The sequence below is a fragment of the Lactuca virosa genome, chromosome 3 (genome assembly GCF_052849685.1).
Source record: "Lactuca virosa cultivar CGN04683 chromosome 3, Lactuca_virosa_CGN04683_v6, whole genome shotgun sequence".
Classification (NCBI taxonomy): Eukaryota; Viridiplantae; Streptophyta; class Magnoliopsida; order Asterales; family Asteraceae; genus Lactuca; species Lactuca virosa.
The window spans coordinates 185,808,508-185,827,133 of record NC_136428.1 but is presented as its reverse complement, the minus strand read 5'-3'; the positions used below and the strand labels follow the sequence as shown (position 1 = coordinate 185,827,133).

General features: G+C 38.8%; 1 protein-coding gene across 1 annotated transcript; it reads left to right on the top strand.

Annotated features, from left to right (window-relative positions):
* Nucleotides 1-320: 320 nt before the first annotated feature.
* LOC145166866 (transcription factor MYB90-like) lies at nucleotides 321-1,580 on the top strand. The gene is made up of 3 exons (XM_079085922.1): nucleotides 321-556; nucleotides 705-834; nucleotides 943-1,580. Exons 1-3 carry the CDS (start codon nucleotides 388-390, stop codon nucleotides 1,442-1,444), a joined length of 801 nt encoding a protein of 266 aa, XP_078942048.1. The 5' UTR covers nucleotides 321-387; the 3' UTR covers nucleotides 1,445-1,580.
* Nucleotides 1,581-18,626: the final 17,046 nt, after the last annotated feature.

Genomic DNA, 18,626 nt, shown 5'->3' with positions numbered 1-18,626 from the left:
ATTAAAAAATACTTAGTATTTACATTTTAATATTTTATTTTTTTTAATCAACCGTGTAATACACTGGTTTTAAACCTAGTTAATTACTATAAAATACAACTATTATCTATTTACTGAAACCAATTATTGAATATGATACATATCACATCTTTGTCTATCATGCACAATGGTTTGTGGGACATTCATATCTTTGTGGAGAAATCAGTGTGCACGTAAGTGATGCATACATGTGGAGAGAAGGGCAAAAGACATGCAGCTCTATCTGTGTCTATAAAAAGGTAATAAATTAGATGGTATATGCACATATATATGAAACTAGCACGTGCTTCATGGTACAATAAAAAGAGAGATTCACTGGAATATATAAGAACTTCTTGGACTGTATTTATGTACAACATCAGTACTGAAAAGAGTACAAAGGAAATGAAACCAGTTACTACTACTCATGGTTTTGGATTGAGAAAAGGTGCATGGACTGCACATGAAGATACGCTTCTTAAGAAGTGTATTGAGAAATATGGGGAAGGGAAATGGCACCTCGTTGCTCTTAGAGCAGGTAGCAAGTTCTTGTACTTTTTTTGTGTTGCAAAACGCTTTATCTCTTAACTCTTTGCTGTGTTCTTTGAAAGAAAAATATAATAAGAACTACTAGTTCTTTTTGTAGGTTTTTTCCTTGTCTAAATATTTTCATGTGATGTTTGCAGGGTTAAGCAGATGCAGAAAGAGTTGTAGACTGCGATGGTTGAATTATCTCAGGCCAAATATAAAAAGAGGAAATTTTGGTGAAGATGAAGTTGATCTCATACTCAGGCTTCACAAGCTTTTAGGAAATAGGTAAGCACAACTTCTTACTTAGTTAGTTAGCTGTATTCAATCATTTATGGAATAAGATTAATACAAATTAAATAAAACTGGAAGATAAGTTTTATTTTATATTATTAGATGGTCATTGATTGCTGGGAGAATACCGGGAAGAACCGCTAATGATGTGAAGAACTACTGGAACACAAATATTCACCCTCGTTCCAAACAACAAAAGAAAAAATCTAGTGATGCTAAACCCATGCAACACATCACAACAACAGTTATTAAGCCAAAACCACTTGCCTTCTCCAATACCCTAAACCACTGCATGGATGACAACCCCCAGATTATGGCCCATGGAGAGTGTAGCCTAATAAGAACATCAAATGATGATGATAATAACAACTGTGATATATCCTTCGGGTTAACGTCATCACCCACTGTACTTGATGACAAGGGTAAGGAGTATTTAGACGACTTATTTGATGATATTGAAATGGAAGATGGCAAATTTGGGTGGTTGTTTGGTGGTTCTCCGGTGGCAGGACAGGAATTAAATGTTGTTGAGCAAGAAGATGGCCAAAATGATCAGTTGTTAGAATTTCCAATGGATGAAGTTGCGTGGAAGCTTATTGATTAGAATCGCATGTAATTTTTTGAACATCATTTTAACTCATTTCATGTAAGACACACCTTCCATCCTCTTTATAATTACTACAATTTGTATGTAATTTACAATTTACACATGGATTTATTTATGTTGATAAATTATCCGAAAACCATCACAAAAAATAAATAAATAAATATTAATTGGGTTTTCACTATTGGATGGAAATTAGAGGCATGTCCAGGCCAGCCATCGGTCAAATTCTACTGTAGTAGAAATAGTGCTGTTTGTTTTTTGGTCATGTTGTTTGTTACCTGTCTTGGGTGATGAGATCAATAAAATCTATTAAAAATATTAAAAGAAGAGGTAAAATAGTAATTTAATTTTCACATACATATATAACGATTGATTTTTGATGTTGTTAGTGCAGGCAATCACCATATCCGAAACAAAATAAAATGGCAAAGATCTTCCTTACTAATTCATAATTTTGATGACATGCATGAAAAATGTAATTTACTCTAAAAATGTTTTAATAGTAGTGTCATTTACGGAGAATTATTTGTGTAATTATTCGACGATTAAATAAACTAACCAATATAAATATCGATATCTAAAAAAAATATCATTTATCAAAATATCATTTATTTTTGGCAAAATGACCAACATGTCATGAATATGGAAATTGCAGACTCCGGATTGCATAGTAATTGTTCCGAAATGTCCATTTAATGATTGTCATTCCAGAGTAGACTCCACATTCTAGAGTAATCGTTATGGAATGTCATTTCGGAGTTTTCATTTGATGATTTTATGATGGTTTATTTACGCTTTAAGTTATGTTAATATGTTTATTTCATTATGTTTTTATGTTTTATTTTTGTGTTTATGTATTTATTCTAATTTCAATTAAGGGTCATTTGTTTTATGGCTTTTCACATTAAAGTCTTTAAGCTTTCGTAATTTTTGTTGTTTTTATTTTGTGACAGTTTATTGTTCGTTTTTGCCCATTGTTTGCCAAGATTATTTTTTTTTTTTTTTTTGCTCATCTAACCTGTAATGATAGACTTCTAGGTTACCACAAAATAATATTTGCAATAAAAAATCCTTAAGTTTACAAATTAATTTATTTACCTTTCTACAATAAATATGTTTTCTTTACATATTAAACGTATTTTTTAGAGAAAACGTATTTATATACGAAAAAAAAAAGTTTAACTAAACATCATATAAATACGTTTTTAGAAGTATAAATATATATTTTTTGTGTTTTTTAGAAGTATTAATTCTTTTTTAAAAGTATAGATATGTACTTTTACATATCTAAATGTATATTAATTAAAAATGTGTTTCTATGAAAAAAAATAAATATTATACTTCTCAATATACATATTATATTTCTAAAAAAATAAATACTTATATTTCCTATAAAAGTAAAAATATGTATTTATATTTATAAAAATATAATTACACTTCCCAAAATCATAAGAATACATATGTATGGATCTAAAAATATGTATGTGTAATTCTAAAAATGAAAAAAGTATATATTTATACTTCTATAGAAGTATAAATACGTATTTATACTTCTAATGTGATTATATTTCTTGAAAACATAAAAAAAAAGTGTATTTATGGTTCGAAAAATAAGTATTTATACTTCTATAGAAGTAAAAATATCTATTTTACGTTTTTAGAAATATTACTATATTTTTTTTACATAAACACAGTTTTGATTTATATACTTCTATATATGTGAATATATATATATATATATATATATATATATATATATATATATATGGAAAAGTTCAATAAAGAACCATAATTATTGTTTCTTCAAGGAACCAAATCTTTTTTTCAATTTCTAGAGCTTATTCTTTATCGAAAAAAAAATCTAAAAATATCTAAATTCATATATTAACATTGTGAATGTGAAAAATATTTTTCGGATTCACCGTGTGAATCCAGATTCACGTTGTGAATTTTCAAAGATTCACATTGTGAATTTGACGTAAAAAAAATCGAATTTTATATCATTGGAAAAATGATAAAAAGTTATGAATTTCTGTATTTTTAGTTTTTTTTTTTTTTTGATAAAAAATAAGTTCTAAAAGTTGAAAAAAAGATTGGTTCCTTGGTTCATTGGTTAATTATGGTTCTCTATTGAACCTCACCCTATATATATATATATATATATATATATATATATATATATATATATAATATATATATATATATATATATATATATATATATATATATATATAGATTATTCTAAACAATATATTAATAATTCTAAAAAATTGTATTTATATATCTAAAAAATGTAAAAATATGTATTTATATTTTAAATAACAAAATTATAAAATGTTTAGTTAAAAAACTATGTATAGATATGTTTTTTTTTTCTAAATGAATATGAATTATATGAAAAAAAATAGGTTTCTTCTCTTTGCGTCAGCCAACCAGAGTTGGTGCTGAGTTTGTGCAGTTCTCAAAGCTTATGGTAGTTTTAGATTCAATTCATATTCATTCAATACCTGATGGGTGGAGTTAGGATCTAGATTCTTCTAGCGTGTTTTCAGTCCGGTCCACTAATTATCGTATTGATGATTTTCGTTTTCCGTAGATGGCATTGTAACTCTATGGAACATGTGCGTTCCTATTAAGATTAACATTTTTTTTCTAGCGTGTTCTTCTAGATTGCCCTCCTATGAGAAGCAATATGGATAAGTGAGGCATTGATCGTGATTCGGTCTTTTTCCATGTTCGTGTAGAGGATATAGAAGATGTTTCCCATATTTTTTCAAACGCTCACTAGCTTTACAGTTGTGGAAGCGGGTCGCCTTATGGGTAGATTTTTATATCCCTATGTTAGTTTCACCTTTGGATATGACTCAGTGGATAGATGGAAGGTCTAAATGTGTTCTCGTATTCTCAACCTTTTTATTGTTCTTAATTTAGCCTATCTCCCTGTGAATGTGTGTTAACACGCTATCGCACGCGTATTAAACAAGTAAATTATCACTGCTGATTACACTAAAAATATAACACATGGTCGGAAGCAGGGTCGAATCCTCAGGGACACGGCCTAATGGTCAATGTCTTTTTGCATCAGGCACATTTGTAACGTCGTAAATTCCAAAACAATTTTTCACTTTTAAAAATATAATTTCATTCATCAATGTCATAAATCTCCATGTATCACATATGAAATCCATAAAATTCATCCCAAGATCACAATACATAAAAACTCCACAAGTGTGTACTGATCATGTCGGCGCCTTCCCGCGATCGTCGCTAGTACCTGAAACACATAACATAACAACTGTAAGAATAAAAGCTTAGTGAGTTCTCCAATATACCACATACACACATACGCCACTCAAGGCTATATAAGACCTTCCGGTCTCTGTGTCTCAGGGGACTTCCGTACCATAACCCTGGTAGACCTTCCGGCCCTACTCGTAATGACCTTCCGGCCCATTTCACCCTGACCTTCCGGTCCCTATCATCCTGACCTTTCGGTCCACATCATCCTGACCTTCCGGTCCACAACATTCATAACATACCTAACACATACATATCACATAACAGAATACAGTACATACACCTCATAGCATACAAGACCTTCCGGTCACACATAGGTACCTTTCCAGGTATAGTATAGTGAGAAGACTCACCTTAGGTAACTCGGATAATCTCGCACACGGATATACTGATCTAGCCCCCGCCTAATCACATAAACAATATCCTCAAATAAATAATGGCTCTCAAAGGCTAGATTAAATCCCTTTCTACCAACCCACAGAAGGGTAAAAGACCATTTTACCCCTCCCTGACCTAAAAGTCCGAATGTTGACCAAAACCCTAAAAGTGAACGAAAGTCAACAGGGGGCAGTACGCGGCGCGTACCAGCTCTTGTATGTGGGGCGTACTCCGGCGATCCAGAATCGGGGTCTCAAACCCTTACGCTGCGCGTACTGAGATTTACGCCCAACGTAAGTCTCAGTTTCATGCCCTCATGGATTTTTGGTCTTAAACGGTTAAGACATAAACTCAAACTCCAGATCTGACTTCTCTAAGATCACTTAATCCATAAAGTCGAGACCTTTAAGCCTTTGCATGGCTGTAAAGGTCCCTAATCACTCTAACACCTTTCCTTCTTCCTCATAAAGTCTAGATCTCATGCATGGCTCAATATTCATGTCCAAGATTGGATTTTTATGAACATACAACTCATATTACCCTGAAATATGGCAGATCTAGGCCAATGGAGACCATTTGCTTATAAAGTCTCCACCTTGGGACCAAAAACCCTAAAAATTGGTCCAAGAAGCACAAATCAAAAATGACAAGGAAAGCTTTGAGCTTTTTACCTCAGAAATAAGCTCCAACCTCTGAAGAATTCGGATCTACTCTTGTCCACCAACTTCTAGCTCCTAAAATGGCCTCCTCTTCTCTTTCCCCACCTTGAAATGACACTTTCAAGCTTAAGAACACACACACAAGCTTATGAAGGGTTTTTTCTCTCTTAGGGTTTCACTCACTGAAGTATGGTGGCTGGGGATAAGGCCTTAACATTCCTTTTATAGAGTACAAGCCTCAAATTAGGGTTTGCATCTGGGCCCGCTACGCCCAGCGTAACCCTGGGTACGCCCAGCGTAACCCTGGGTACGCCCAGCATACCTAGGCGAGTTCGCGTCCAACTTAAGCGTATGAGTACGCGCAGCGTACTCTTCAGTACGCCCAGCGTACTCATTTGCCTTAATATTTCCTTTAAGGGTTAAAGTTGACAACTTGGAAAAGAAAAAGGGTTTAAGAGACGCACCTGAATTCCGGGATGTTACAATTCTCCCCCACTAGAACCAGACTTCGCCCTCGAAGTCTCATGCCGCAAACAACTCTGGATGCTGCTCCCGCATCTTTGACTCCGGCTCCCAAGTCAGCCCGGACCCTCTCCGATGCTGCCACTGAACCTGAACCAGGGGCACTTCCTTATTCCTCAGAACCTTGATCTTCCAATCCACTATTGCGATTGGTCTCTCAACGTAATTCAGTCTCGCATTCACCTGAATATCCTCCAGCGGTACCACTGCCGTCTCGTCGGCAATACACTTCCTCAACTGGGACACGTGGAAGGTATCATGTATCTGGCTCAACTCCGCAGGTAGCTCCAAACGGTACGCTACCCTGCCTACCATCGCGGTCACCCTGAACGAACCAATATACCGGGGCCCCAGCTTGCCCCTCTTCCTGAATTGGATCACTCCTTTCCAAGGAGACACCTTCAGGAGTACGAAGTCTCCCACCTGGAATTCAAGCTCGGATCGTCGTCTATCCGCATAACACTTCTGGCGACTCTGAGCTGTCAACAACCTCTGCCTGACCTGTTGTATCTGCTCAGTCGTCTGAAGTACTATCTCGGTGCTACCCATCACGCACTGCCCTACCTCTCCCCAACAAATGGGAGTCCGACATCTCCTCCCATACAACAACTCGAAGGGGGGCATACCAATACTCGAATGGTGGCTGTTGTTATAGGAAAACTCAGCCAACGGCAAGTACGTGTCCCAACTTCCTCCGAAGTCTAACACACATGCGCGAAGCATATCCTCGAGCGTCTGAATCGTCCTCTCACTCTGCCCGTCCGTCTGTGGGTAGTATGTGGTACTGAAATGCAGCCTCGTACGCAACTCCTCATGGAACTTCTTCCAGAACCTGGAAGTGAAACGTACATCTCGATCTGACACAATCGAGATCGGTACTCCATGACGCGATACCACCTCTCTCACATACAACTCGGCCAGCCTCTCTGCGGAAGAGCTCTCACTGATAGCAAGGAAGTGAGCGCTCTTCGTCAGCCGGTCAACGATCACCCAAATTGCATCGACGCCCCTCGCGGTCCTTGGCAATTTGGTGATAAAATCCATAGAAATCTGTTCCCACTTCCACTGGGGAACCTCAAGTGGTTGTAACTTGCCATGCGGACGCTGGTGCTCGGCCTTAACCTTGCGACAGGTCAAGCACCTCTCAACAAACCACGCGACATCCCTCTTCATACAGGGCCACCAATACTCTCTCTTCAGGTCCAAATACATCTTAGTGGCCCCGGGATGGATCGAGAATCTCGATCTGTGCGCCTCCTCCATCAGAATGATACGTGCCCCGCCTGTATACGGCACCCAAATCCGACCTTGGAAGGTCATAAGACCTCGGCTATCGGTAACGAACTCAGGTACCTGTCCAATCACCTGCTCTCTCTTGCGGTTCTCTAGTATCACGACCTCTGCCTGGGCCTCCCGAATGGTGTCCAACACCGGATTCATCACCGTCAATCGCGTACAAGTGTCTCGAATCGGGGCACTCTCTGCCCTTCGGCTCAGAGCATCAGCTACAACATTAGCTTTGCCTGGGTGGTATAGGATCTCACAATCGTAATCCTTTACCATATCCAACCATCTCCTCTGGCGCATATTCAGGTTGGGCTGATCCATCAAATACTTCAAACTCTTGTGGTCCGTGTATATGGTACACCGAACCCCATACAGATAGTGACGCCAGATCTTCAGGGCGAACACCACTGCCCCTAACTCCAGGTCGCGGGTGGGATACCTCGTCTCATGAGGCTTCAGTTGCTTCGATGCATATGCTATCACATGCCCTCTCTGCATAAGCACCGCACCCAACCCCGATATCGATGCATCACAGTACACCACAAAATCCTCCATTCCCTCTAGAAGGGATAACACCGGGGCTTTGCACAACCTCTGGCAAAGAGTCTCAAACGAGGTCTGCTGCTCTGGACCCCATGAAAAAGCAAAGCCCTTCCGGGTCAACTTGGTGAGAGGCACGGCAATCTTGGAGAAATCCTTGATAAATCTCCGATAGTAGCCGGCCAACCCCAGAAAACTCCTAATCTCTGTAGGGGATCTCGGCACCTACCAACTCATCACAGCCTCAATCTTGGCCGGATCGACCAATATCCCATTCTGGTTAACGATATGCCCCAAGAACTGGACCTCTCGTAACCAGAAATCGCACTTGGAGAATTTGGCATAAAGCCTCTCCGACCTCAATACTCCGAGGATCTCTCTCAAATGCTCCTCATGCTGCTCTCTATATCTCGAGTACACCAGTATATCGTCGATGAATACGATCACCGAACGATCCAACATCGGTCTGCACACCCTGTTCATGAGTTCCATGAACGCTGTCGGTGCGTTGGTGAGCCCAAAAGGCATCACCACGAACTCGTAATGCCCATAACGAGTCTTGAACGCCGTCTTCTGGATATCCTCATCTCGCACCCTCATCTGGTGATATCCAGACCTCAAATCTATCTTGGATAACCAAGATGCTCCCTGCAACTGATCGAACAGATCATCGATCCTCGGTAGTGGGTAACGGTTCTTGACCGTTAACTTGTTCAACTCCCGGTAATCAATGCACATCCGGTGTGAACCATCCTTTTTCTTGACAAAAAGGGTCGGCGCTCCCCAAGGTGAGCTACTCGGCCTGATAAATCCTTTCCCCAATAGCTCCTGAAGCTGTGAGGATAACTCCTGCATCTCTGGCGGCTCAAGGCGATAGGGCGCCTTGGCGATAGGCGCCGTTCCCTGAACCAAATCGATGCGAAACTCCACTTGCCTCTCGGGAGGCACACCCGGCAACTCTTCGGGGAAAACGTCCGGGAACTCACGCACTATCGGCACGTCACTAACCGATCTCGGCCCCTCCGCTGCTACTCGTGTGTCCATCACGTAGGCCACAAACCCACTACAGCCCTGTTGTAGACTCTGCCTCGCTCTAGCAGCCGAACAGAACGCTGACCCGGAACGGGTACCCTCGCCGTACACCGTAAGTACTCCCCTACTAGGGTCTCGTATCGTCACCAACTGTCGCTCGCAGTCTATAACAGCCCCAAATCGGCTTAACCAATCCATGCCCACTATGACACACACGTCCCCCATCGCAATCGGGACTAGATCTATCGGAAACTCAACACCGAAGATCTCAAGTACACATCCTCGAATCACATCCGTAGCATACACCGCTCGCTCGTCAGCTATGGAAACTCGTAGAGGTCGACTCAACACCTCCCGCTGGATACTGATGTGCTGACTAAATGCTAACGACACAAATGACCGACTCGCACCCGAGTCAAATAACACCAAAGCAGGTACAGAACTCACAAGAAAAGTACTTACGCATATCATAACATAAGCACAATATCTCAGCATAAAATAAATGAAAAAATACATACCAGCCACGACATCGGGCGCTGCGCGGACCTCCTCCGCTGTCAACTGAAAGGCTCTCCCGCGAGCCTTCGGTGCCTCGGCCTTCATCGGCCGAACCTCAGTAGCTCGCACGGCAGCAGGGGCAGATCCCTGCGGTGCTCCCTGTGCTGTCCCCTGCAACTGCGGACACTCGGCCTTCTGGTGTCCGGTTTGGTTGCAATTAAAGCAAACCATGAACCCCTTGGGGCAATCCTTGGCTATGTTCCCCTCCTTGCCACATTTGTAGCAAGCACCTGATCGACAAATCCCATCATGTCCCTTGCCGCACTTTCCACAAGTGCGGCCCTTCTGGCCTCCAGATCTCGAATCGGAGGGCTTTTCCCGTTTGGCTGCCGGCTGAGACTGTGTCGGCCGTCGGTCCCTCCCCTGAGACTCGGCCTCCTCCCGGGCCTGAGTCTCCAGCTCAATCTCCCTCTTCCGGGCATTTACCTGGAGCTCAACAAATGTCCGGTATGATGAGTTCGCCACGAACTCCCTGATATCCCTCCTCAAAATGCTCAAGTATCGGCTCATACGTGCCTGCTCAGACGACACGTGCTCAGGGCAAAACAACACCCTCTCATGAAACATCCTCGTAATCACCGTCACAGTCTCAGTTCCCTGCTTGAGGGACAAGAACTCCTGGGCTAAACGTTCCCTTTCCACAGGGGGAACATACTCATCTCGAAACATCGTGGTGAACCTCTCCCAGGTCACCGCAGTAAGCTCCGCCGTAGTGAAGTCTGCCGTCACAAACTTCCACCAGTCCTTCGCCCCCAAGCGAAGCTGGTTCAGTGCAAACCGAACCCTCAGATGCTCCGGACACGAGCAGGTGTAGAAGCATCCCTCGATATCATAAATCCATCTCATCGCAGTAATCGGATCCTGCGTCCCATCAAACTCTGGTGGCTTCGTGTTGCTGAACTCCCGGAACAGCAACGAGTCACCCCCCTGAGGTCTAGCAGCAGTAACAGCTGCAGCAGCCGTAGCCTCAGTAACCGCTGCGTACCGCTCATCCAATGTCTCAATCAATGTGGTCTTGATAGACCCAAACATCTCCGGAATCTCGGCTCGGATCGCCGCAGCCACCTCATCGTGGATCATCTGACGAAGCTCCTCGTCACTCACGTCGCTCGTCTCAGGTCTGTGGCGTGTCCCAACCATGATGTCTCTGAAATACAACATAAAAATATCAGAGACTCGCTCGAGCATACTCGCACTCGATAACTCAACCCTACATGTTCCCTAGTACCCTAAGGATTCTTACTTGGACTGCGCACTGATCCGATGTCTTCAGTAGTATGGGCCCTATACTACCGTCCACACCGCATCAGTATTCACCCCAAGTCCTCCTCCTAGGATCCCAGATCACAAGTACTCTACATCATGCTAGCACAGGCTACCCTTCGGTAGACCTCTCATAAGCTCCTCTCTGCTACCTACTCACTCTCAAGCATCTCATAGCAACAGTAATCTTCCTAGGCTAAGGCATCACAAATCAGGCCATTCTAGTCCTAATATGAATACCTAGCCTACTCTATCATGCGTAACATATCATAACATAACTCATAACATATAATGTAAGGGTATTTTGGGAAATCACCGTTCAGGCGCTGGCTGATCGTACACACTGCTTCCTTCTGTTTTTCTCAAATTCTTTTACTTTTTTGAAAAATTGTTTATTTTGTGAAAAGCTTCCTCAAATCCTCAGTTTGAGTTCAAATACACTCGAAGGTGCATCTGAATCCCTCAAACCAAGGCTCTGATACCAACTTGTAACGTCGTAAATTCCAAAACAATTTTTCACTTTTAAAAATATAATTTCATTCATCAATGTCATAAATCTCCATGTATCACATATGAAATCCATAAAATTCATCCCAAGATCACAATACATAAAAACTCCACAAGTGTGTACTGATCATGTCGGTGCCTTCCCGCGATCCTCGCTAGTACCTGAAACACATAACATAACAACTGTAAGCATAAAAGCTTAGTGAGTTCCCCAATATACCACATACACACATACGCCACTCAAGGCTATATAAGACCTTCCGGTCTCTGTGTCTCAGGGGACTTCCGTCCCATAACCCTGGTAGACCTTCCGGCCCTACCCGTAATGACCTTCCGGCCCATTTCACCCTGACCTTCCGGTCCATATCATCCTGACCTTCCGGTCCACATCATCCTGACCTTCCGGTCCACAACATTCATAACATACCTAACACATACATATCACATAACAGCATACAGTACATACACCTCATAGCATACAAGACCTTCCGGTCACACATAGGTACCTTTCCAGGTACAGTATAGTGAGAAGACTCACCTCGGGTAACTCGGATAATCTCGCACACGGATATACTGATCTAGCCCCCGCCTAATCACATAAACAATATCCTCAAATAAATAATGGCTCTCAAAGGCTAGATTAAATCCCTTTCTACCAACCCACAGAAGGGTAAAAGACCATTTTACCCCTCCCTGACCTAAAAGTCCAAATGTTGACCAAAACCCTAAAAGTGAACGAAAGTCAAGAGGGGGCAATACGCGGCGCGTACCAGCTCTTATACGCGGGGCGTACTCCGGCGATCCAGAATCGGGGTCTCAAACCCTTACGATGCGCGTACTGATATTTACGCCCAGCGTAAGTGTCAGTTTCATGCCCTCATGGATTTTTGGTCTTAAACGGTTAAGACATAAACTCAAACTCCAGATCTGACTTCTCTAAGATCACTTAATCCATAAAGTCGAGACCTTTAAGCCTTTGCATGGCTGTAAATGTCCCTAATCACTCTAACACCTTTCCTTCTTCCTCATAGAGTCTAGATCTCATGCATGGCTCAATATTCATGTCCAAGATTGGATTTTTATGAACATACAACTCATATTACCCTGAAATATGGCAGATCTAGGCCAATGGAGACCATTTGCTCATAAAGTCTCCACCTTGGGACCAAAAACCCTAAAAATTGGTCCAAGAAGCACAAATCAAAAATGACAAGGAAAGCTTTGAGCTTTTTACCTCAGAAAGAAGCTCCAACCTCTGAAGAATTCGGATCTACTCTTGTCCACCAAGCTTAAGAACACACACAAGCTTATGACGGGTTTTTGCTCTCTTAGGGTTTTACTCACTGAAGTATGGTGGCTGGGGATAAGGCCTTAACATTCCTTTTATAGAGTACAAGCCTCAAATTAGGGTTTGCATCTAGGCCCGCTACGCCCAGCGTAACCCTGGGTATGCCCATCGTACCTAGGCGAGTACGTGTCCAACTTAAGCGCATGAGTACACGCAGCGTACTCTTCAGTACGCCCAGCGTACTCATTTGCCTTAATATTTCCTTTAAGGGTTAAACTTGACAACTTGGAAAAGAAAAAGGGTTTAAGAGACGCACCTGAATTCCGGGATGTTACAACATTCTAGTCAAGACATAAATTATTAAGAATGTGATTTTGATTAAACTAAAAACTAAAAATGCAGTGATATTAAATTAAACGAAAATCAATAATAAAGAAGATTTCAGCTCTGTTGCGATTTTCGTAATCATGCAATCGACATTGACCTGGTTACTTGAGATTCGTTTTATCTAAGCTGGTACTGAAAAAAACTAACAAGCTCTAGTATAATCTCTTTTACCTTATTTAGTTAACCAAAACAAGCTATTCAATTAACCCTAACTTTTTACTGTCTAATCAAATAAGCTCTTAATTAAGATCAGAAAAGTTGCATTATAATCTTTGTAATGTTCTCAGCAATACTCAATACTTCTCACAAGCTTGGAAGCGTAAAGGTATGATTTTTATAGTTTATACCAGAGTTAAATCCCAAAAAGGAAACAATCTGATACTTGTTACTTTTACCAGTTGACAATAACAATTACGGATTCTATTAACTGATTAACTGGAATGATAAAACCCTAGTTAGGTGATCAGACTAACAAGAATCACAATCAAACATTCATTAAGAACAAAACCGAAGAATATAGAAAGAAACACAAATCAAAAACCTGATCTAATGATCAATCACATGAAAAGTACTCGTCTTTGCAGAACTGAAAACTAAGTTTTTAGCCATACATGGCTAAAATATGATAAAAACAAATGAAAAGAGACATCAAACAACTAATCTTACTAATCTGCTTGAAGGAGATGATCCACAGTCTTTAGATCTTCAGAAATCGTTGAAATCGAAGAAGAAATGCCTCCAAAATCGTATTTTCGTCGTCTGGTACCTCTGGAATCGCCAACTTAGGTTACTGGAAGGTTATGAGGGTCTATTTATACACCCAGCAGCAAAAACAATGTGCATGTGATCGCATGTATCAAAGTTGCGACCGCATGTTTTGAGAAAACACGTCACGGGCCTTTTGAATGAAGTAGGAAGTTATTTCGACACTTTTTGGCCAAGTTGCGATCGCATAGAGGGAAGTTGCGATCGCATGTTTATAGGTTGTGATCGCATGTTCTGAGTTTTTACTTCCAGATGAATTTTTGGCACTAAAAAACCTTGAATCCAAGTTGCGACCAAAGTTGTGATCGCATAAAGGCTCCATGCGATCGGATGGACCAGATTTGCGATTGCATTTTTTTCCTAAGACGTCCGAAATTCCGTCTACTTTTCAGATCATTTTTAATCGCATCAATCGGAGTTACGGTTCATGAGATATGCTCACAATACTGACAGGGGATCAAAGCTGCCAGCAACATCCTTTAACTTTAAATTGTAGATTGTATCTTTATGTGATCAATTCAATCGAATTTTTCTTGACCAAAGCATCTTGCAAACATTCCTCATAATTCATCATAAGTCTCAAGCTCCATTTTAAGCTCCAATCAAAGCACTGCTCCACTTGAACTATCTGAAATTGACATAAAAACATGAGTAGTACTGGAATTCTAACGAAAGACATGAGCTGAACATTATTTAAATAAATGATATGCAAATGTACAAAATATGATGCTAAAATGATAATAAAATTACCTTTTAAGATGCATGAAATGGCATCTAACAATGTGTGTGTGTATATATATATATATATATATATATATATATATATATATATATATATATATATATATATATATATAGAGAGAGAGAGAGAGAGAGAGAAAGAATTGAGAACATTTAAAACATTAAAAATGCAAGAACAGTTCTATATCAATATTAGATCAATATTATATAAAGATGTATCATTAATTATATATATATATATATATATATATATATATATATATATATATATATATATATATATTTCATCAAAATTCAAAAATCAAAAGTTTTTTTTTCTCTTATACAATTTTATTCTTAGGATTTATTTATAAATTGATAGAAAAACAAGCTATTAATCATTCATGAATATACCACTCGCTCAAAATCATCAATTCACTAATTTTTGTAATTTTATTTTATCAACCACTTTTATATTCACAAATAATTAATTAGAAATTTTTCTAATTTTATTTTATTAACTGTTTTTATATTCACAAATGAATAATTCATGATTGTATTCATACATTTATACATTTATATTTATAAAGAGAAATTAAATATTTTCCTACTTTTCCTTCTACATATTTTCCTACCCAATTGAAATGATGACAAGTGTATTAAAATATTATTAATCTTATTCAAATATGACACATGTCGTAATTTCACATGGATAGGAAGATAAGTAGGAATAAAAAATAATAAAATATTTCATTTCTCATTTATAAATGATGATATTAAGTTAAACTCATTTTTTGTATTAATACACTGTTCATAAATGATTAAATCACTTACTTTCTATCCGACTATATTCGTACAACAAATCAGAAGTGAATCGTACAATTATATTTGTAACTACTAAAATAGTTGCAAGAAAAAAAAACATGGAAGAAAAAGTTGCGAAGTAGAATTAGAAAATACAGTGAATTGATATATTCATGAATCATGAATCCTTTTATTTGTCTAAGGTCTATAATGTCTTCCTTCTTTTAATCTATATCGACATTCTTTCGTTGTCCTGCTTCGCTCACTCACCTATGCATTAACATGTTTTTTTTTTTTTTTTTTTTTTGGTTTCACGTGTGGCAACATCGTTTGAGGGGACTGTACGCGGCAAAACAAAAGCCGCAATATAGTTGCCTTGGGTTTCCTGTTTTTTTTTCCTTCTCAGCGATGCTATAAGGTGGCTGTGATGGTGGCGATTTCAAGCAAGCGTAATAGAGTCTGGAGTGGGGGTGAACAGTTGATCTGTTTTCTATGGCGGTGTTGGCAAAGAGAAGATGGGCGGCGATGGGAAGAATGAAAGAAAAGGAGAAGAGCAACTGGAAGATGAAAATAGGATTAGGTACTTACGTTCTATTGTAGGCGTATGCACATACAGGGATAGATAGTGCGTAAATGTGACATATATATATATATATATATATATATATATATATATATATATATATATATATATATATATATATATATATATATATATATATATATATATATGGGGGAGCTTTCAATCGAGAACATTTTTCCCGCAAGAACATTTGAGAACAAATTTGGACCACACAATTTTTTTTAATTAAAATTATAAAATAATATTTATATAAATCAAAAAATAATTACAAACAATTAATAACCCACTAACTAACACCACTCACCACCTACCACCACCACCACCACCACCACCAACCACCACCCACCACCCACCACCCATCACTACCCACCACCATCACCATCACCACCAACACCAACACCAACACCAACCACCACCCGCCACAACCATCACCACCCACCACTATCACCACCACCTGCCACCACCATCCACCTCCACCACCCATCACCACTGCCTGCCACCACCACCCACAACCACTACCTACCACCCATCACCACCGCCCATAACTACCCACCACCCACCACAACCACTACCCACCACCACCAACCACCACCCGCCACCACCACTCATCACTACCCACCACCACCAACCACCACCCACCACCCATCACTACCCACCACCATCACTATCACCACCACTTGCAACCACCCACCCACCCACCACCACACACCCATCACCACCGCCTGCCACCACCACCCACAACCACTACCTACCACCCATCACCACCGCCCATAACTACCCACCACCCACCACTACCTACCACCACCAACCACCACCCGCCACCACCACTCATCACCACCCACCACCCGCCACCACCACCCACCACCCACCAAAACCACCACCATCACTATCACCACCACTTGCAACCACCCACCCACCCACCACCATACACCACCACCACCCATCCTCCACCACCCGCCGCCACCACCCCCACCTCCACCTATAAAGATTTGTTATTGTGTTTTTGATTCATTAGTTTTTCTCGTGTATATAATCACATGTGATTATATGTATCGAGTCACATGTAATTATATGTATCGAATCATATATGATTTATATGTTATTAAATACATATAATCACATGTGATTAAATACACGTCAAAAACTAGTGAATCGAGAATGCAAAAATCAATATATCCATGTAAATCATATGTGATTAGATACATACAATTACCCGTGATTATATGTATTTAATAAAATATTATTTACATGGGCCATATTTATTTTCGTCTTTTCAATTTTATAATTGGCATCGTGTATTAAATCACATGTGATTATATGTATTTAATCACATATGATTTACATGGACAATATTTTTTTTCACGCGCTGATTCAATAGTTGTTCTTATGTATTTAATCACATGTGATTATATTTATTTAATCACATATGATTCATATGAAAAATATTTATTCTTGCGTCGATTCAATAATTGTTCTAATACATTTAATCACATGTGATTATGTGTATTTAATCACATATGATTTATGTGGACAGATTCATTATTTCTTTCTCATTTCAAAAGTTGTACTCATGTACTTCATCACATGTGATTATATGTATCAAATCGCATATGATTTATATTGATAATATTCATGATTAAATAGTTTTTCGTATGTATTTAATCATATTTGATTTTATGTATTAATCACATATGATTAATGTGGAAAAAGAAAAACTATTTAATCAAAAACGCGAAATTAAATCTTGTGTACAGAAATCATATGTGACTAAATGTACACAAGAATGTGAAACTGAATATTGTCCATATAAATCATATCTAATTACATACATATAATCTCATGTAATTAAGCACACAAGAACAACAACAACTGAATCAAGAACGCAAAAATAAATATTTTCCACATAAATTTTATGTGATTAGCTACATATAATCACATGTGATTATATGCATTTAATCACATATGATATATGTGGTCAATATTTATCTTTGTGTTCTCGATTCAATAGTTGTTCTTGTGTATATAATCATATGTGATTATATGTATCTAATCACATATAATTTATATAGACATCATATTTTTTGTCCGTATAAATCATATGTGACTAGATACATATAATCACATATGATTATATGTATTTAATCACATATGATTACAGTGGGCAAAGAACAATTATTGAATCGAGAATATGACAATGTATCTCATCCACATAAATCATATATGATTCGATACATATAATCACATGTGATTATATATATTTAATCAGATATGATTTATGTAGACAATATTTATTTTTGCGGTTTCAACTGAATAATTGCTTTTGTGTAATTAATCACATGTGATTATATGTATATAATCACATATGATTTGAGGTGGACAAGATTTATTTTTTCCTTCTCGATTCAATAGTTGTGCTCATGTACTTAATCACATACGATTATACATATAATCACATGTGATAAAATACATGAGAACAACTATTGAATCGACAAAGAAAAAATGAATTATGTCCACATAAATCATATGTTATTAGATTCATATAATCACATGTGATTATATTTATTTAATCACATATGATTAATTTGGATA

What these genes read in the sequence shown, in the direction of transcription:
- LOC145166866 (XM_079085922.1), top strand. Translation starts at nt 388, where the DNA reads ATGTACAACATCAGTACTGAAAAGAGTACAAAGGAAATGAAACCAGTT. An exon ending in CCTCGTTGCTCTTAGAGCAG is followed by an intron (nt 557 to 704) that starts GTAGCAAGTTCT and finishes TGATGTTTGCAG; the next exon opens with GGTTAAGCAGATGCAGAAAG. An exon ending in CACAAGCTTTTAGGAAATAG is followed by an intron (nt 835 to 942) that starts GTAAGCACAACT and finishes TTATATTATTAG; the next exon opens with ATGGTCATTGATTGCTGGGA.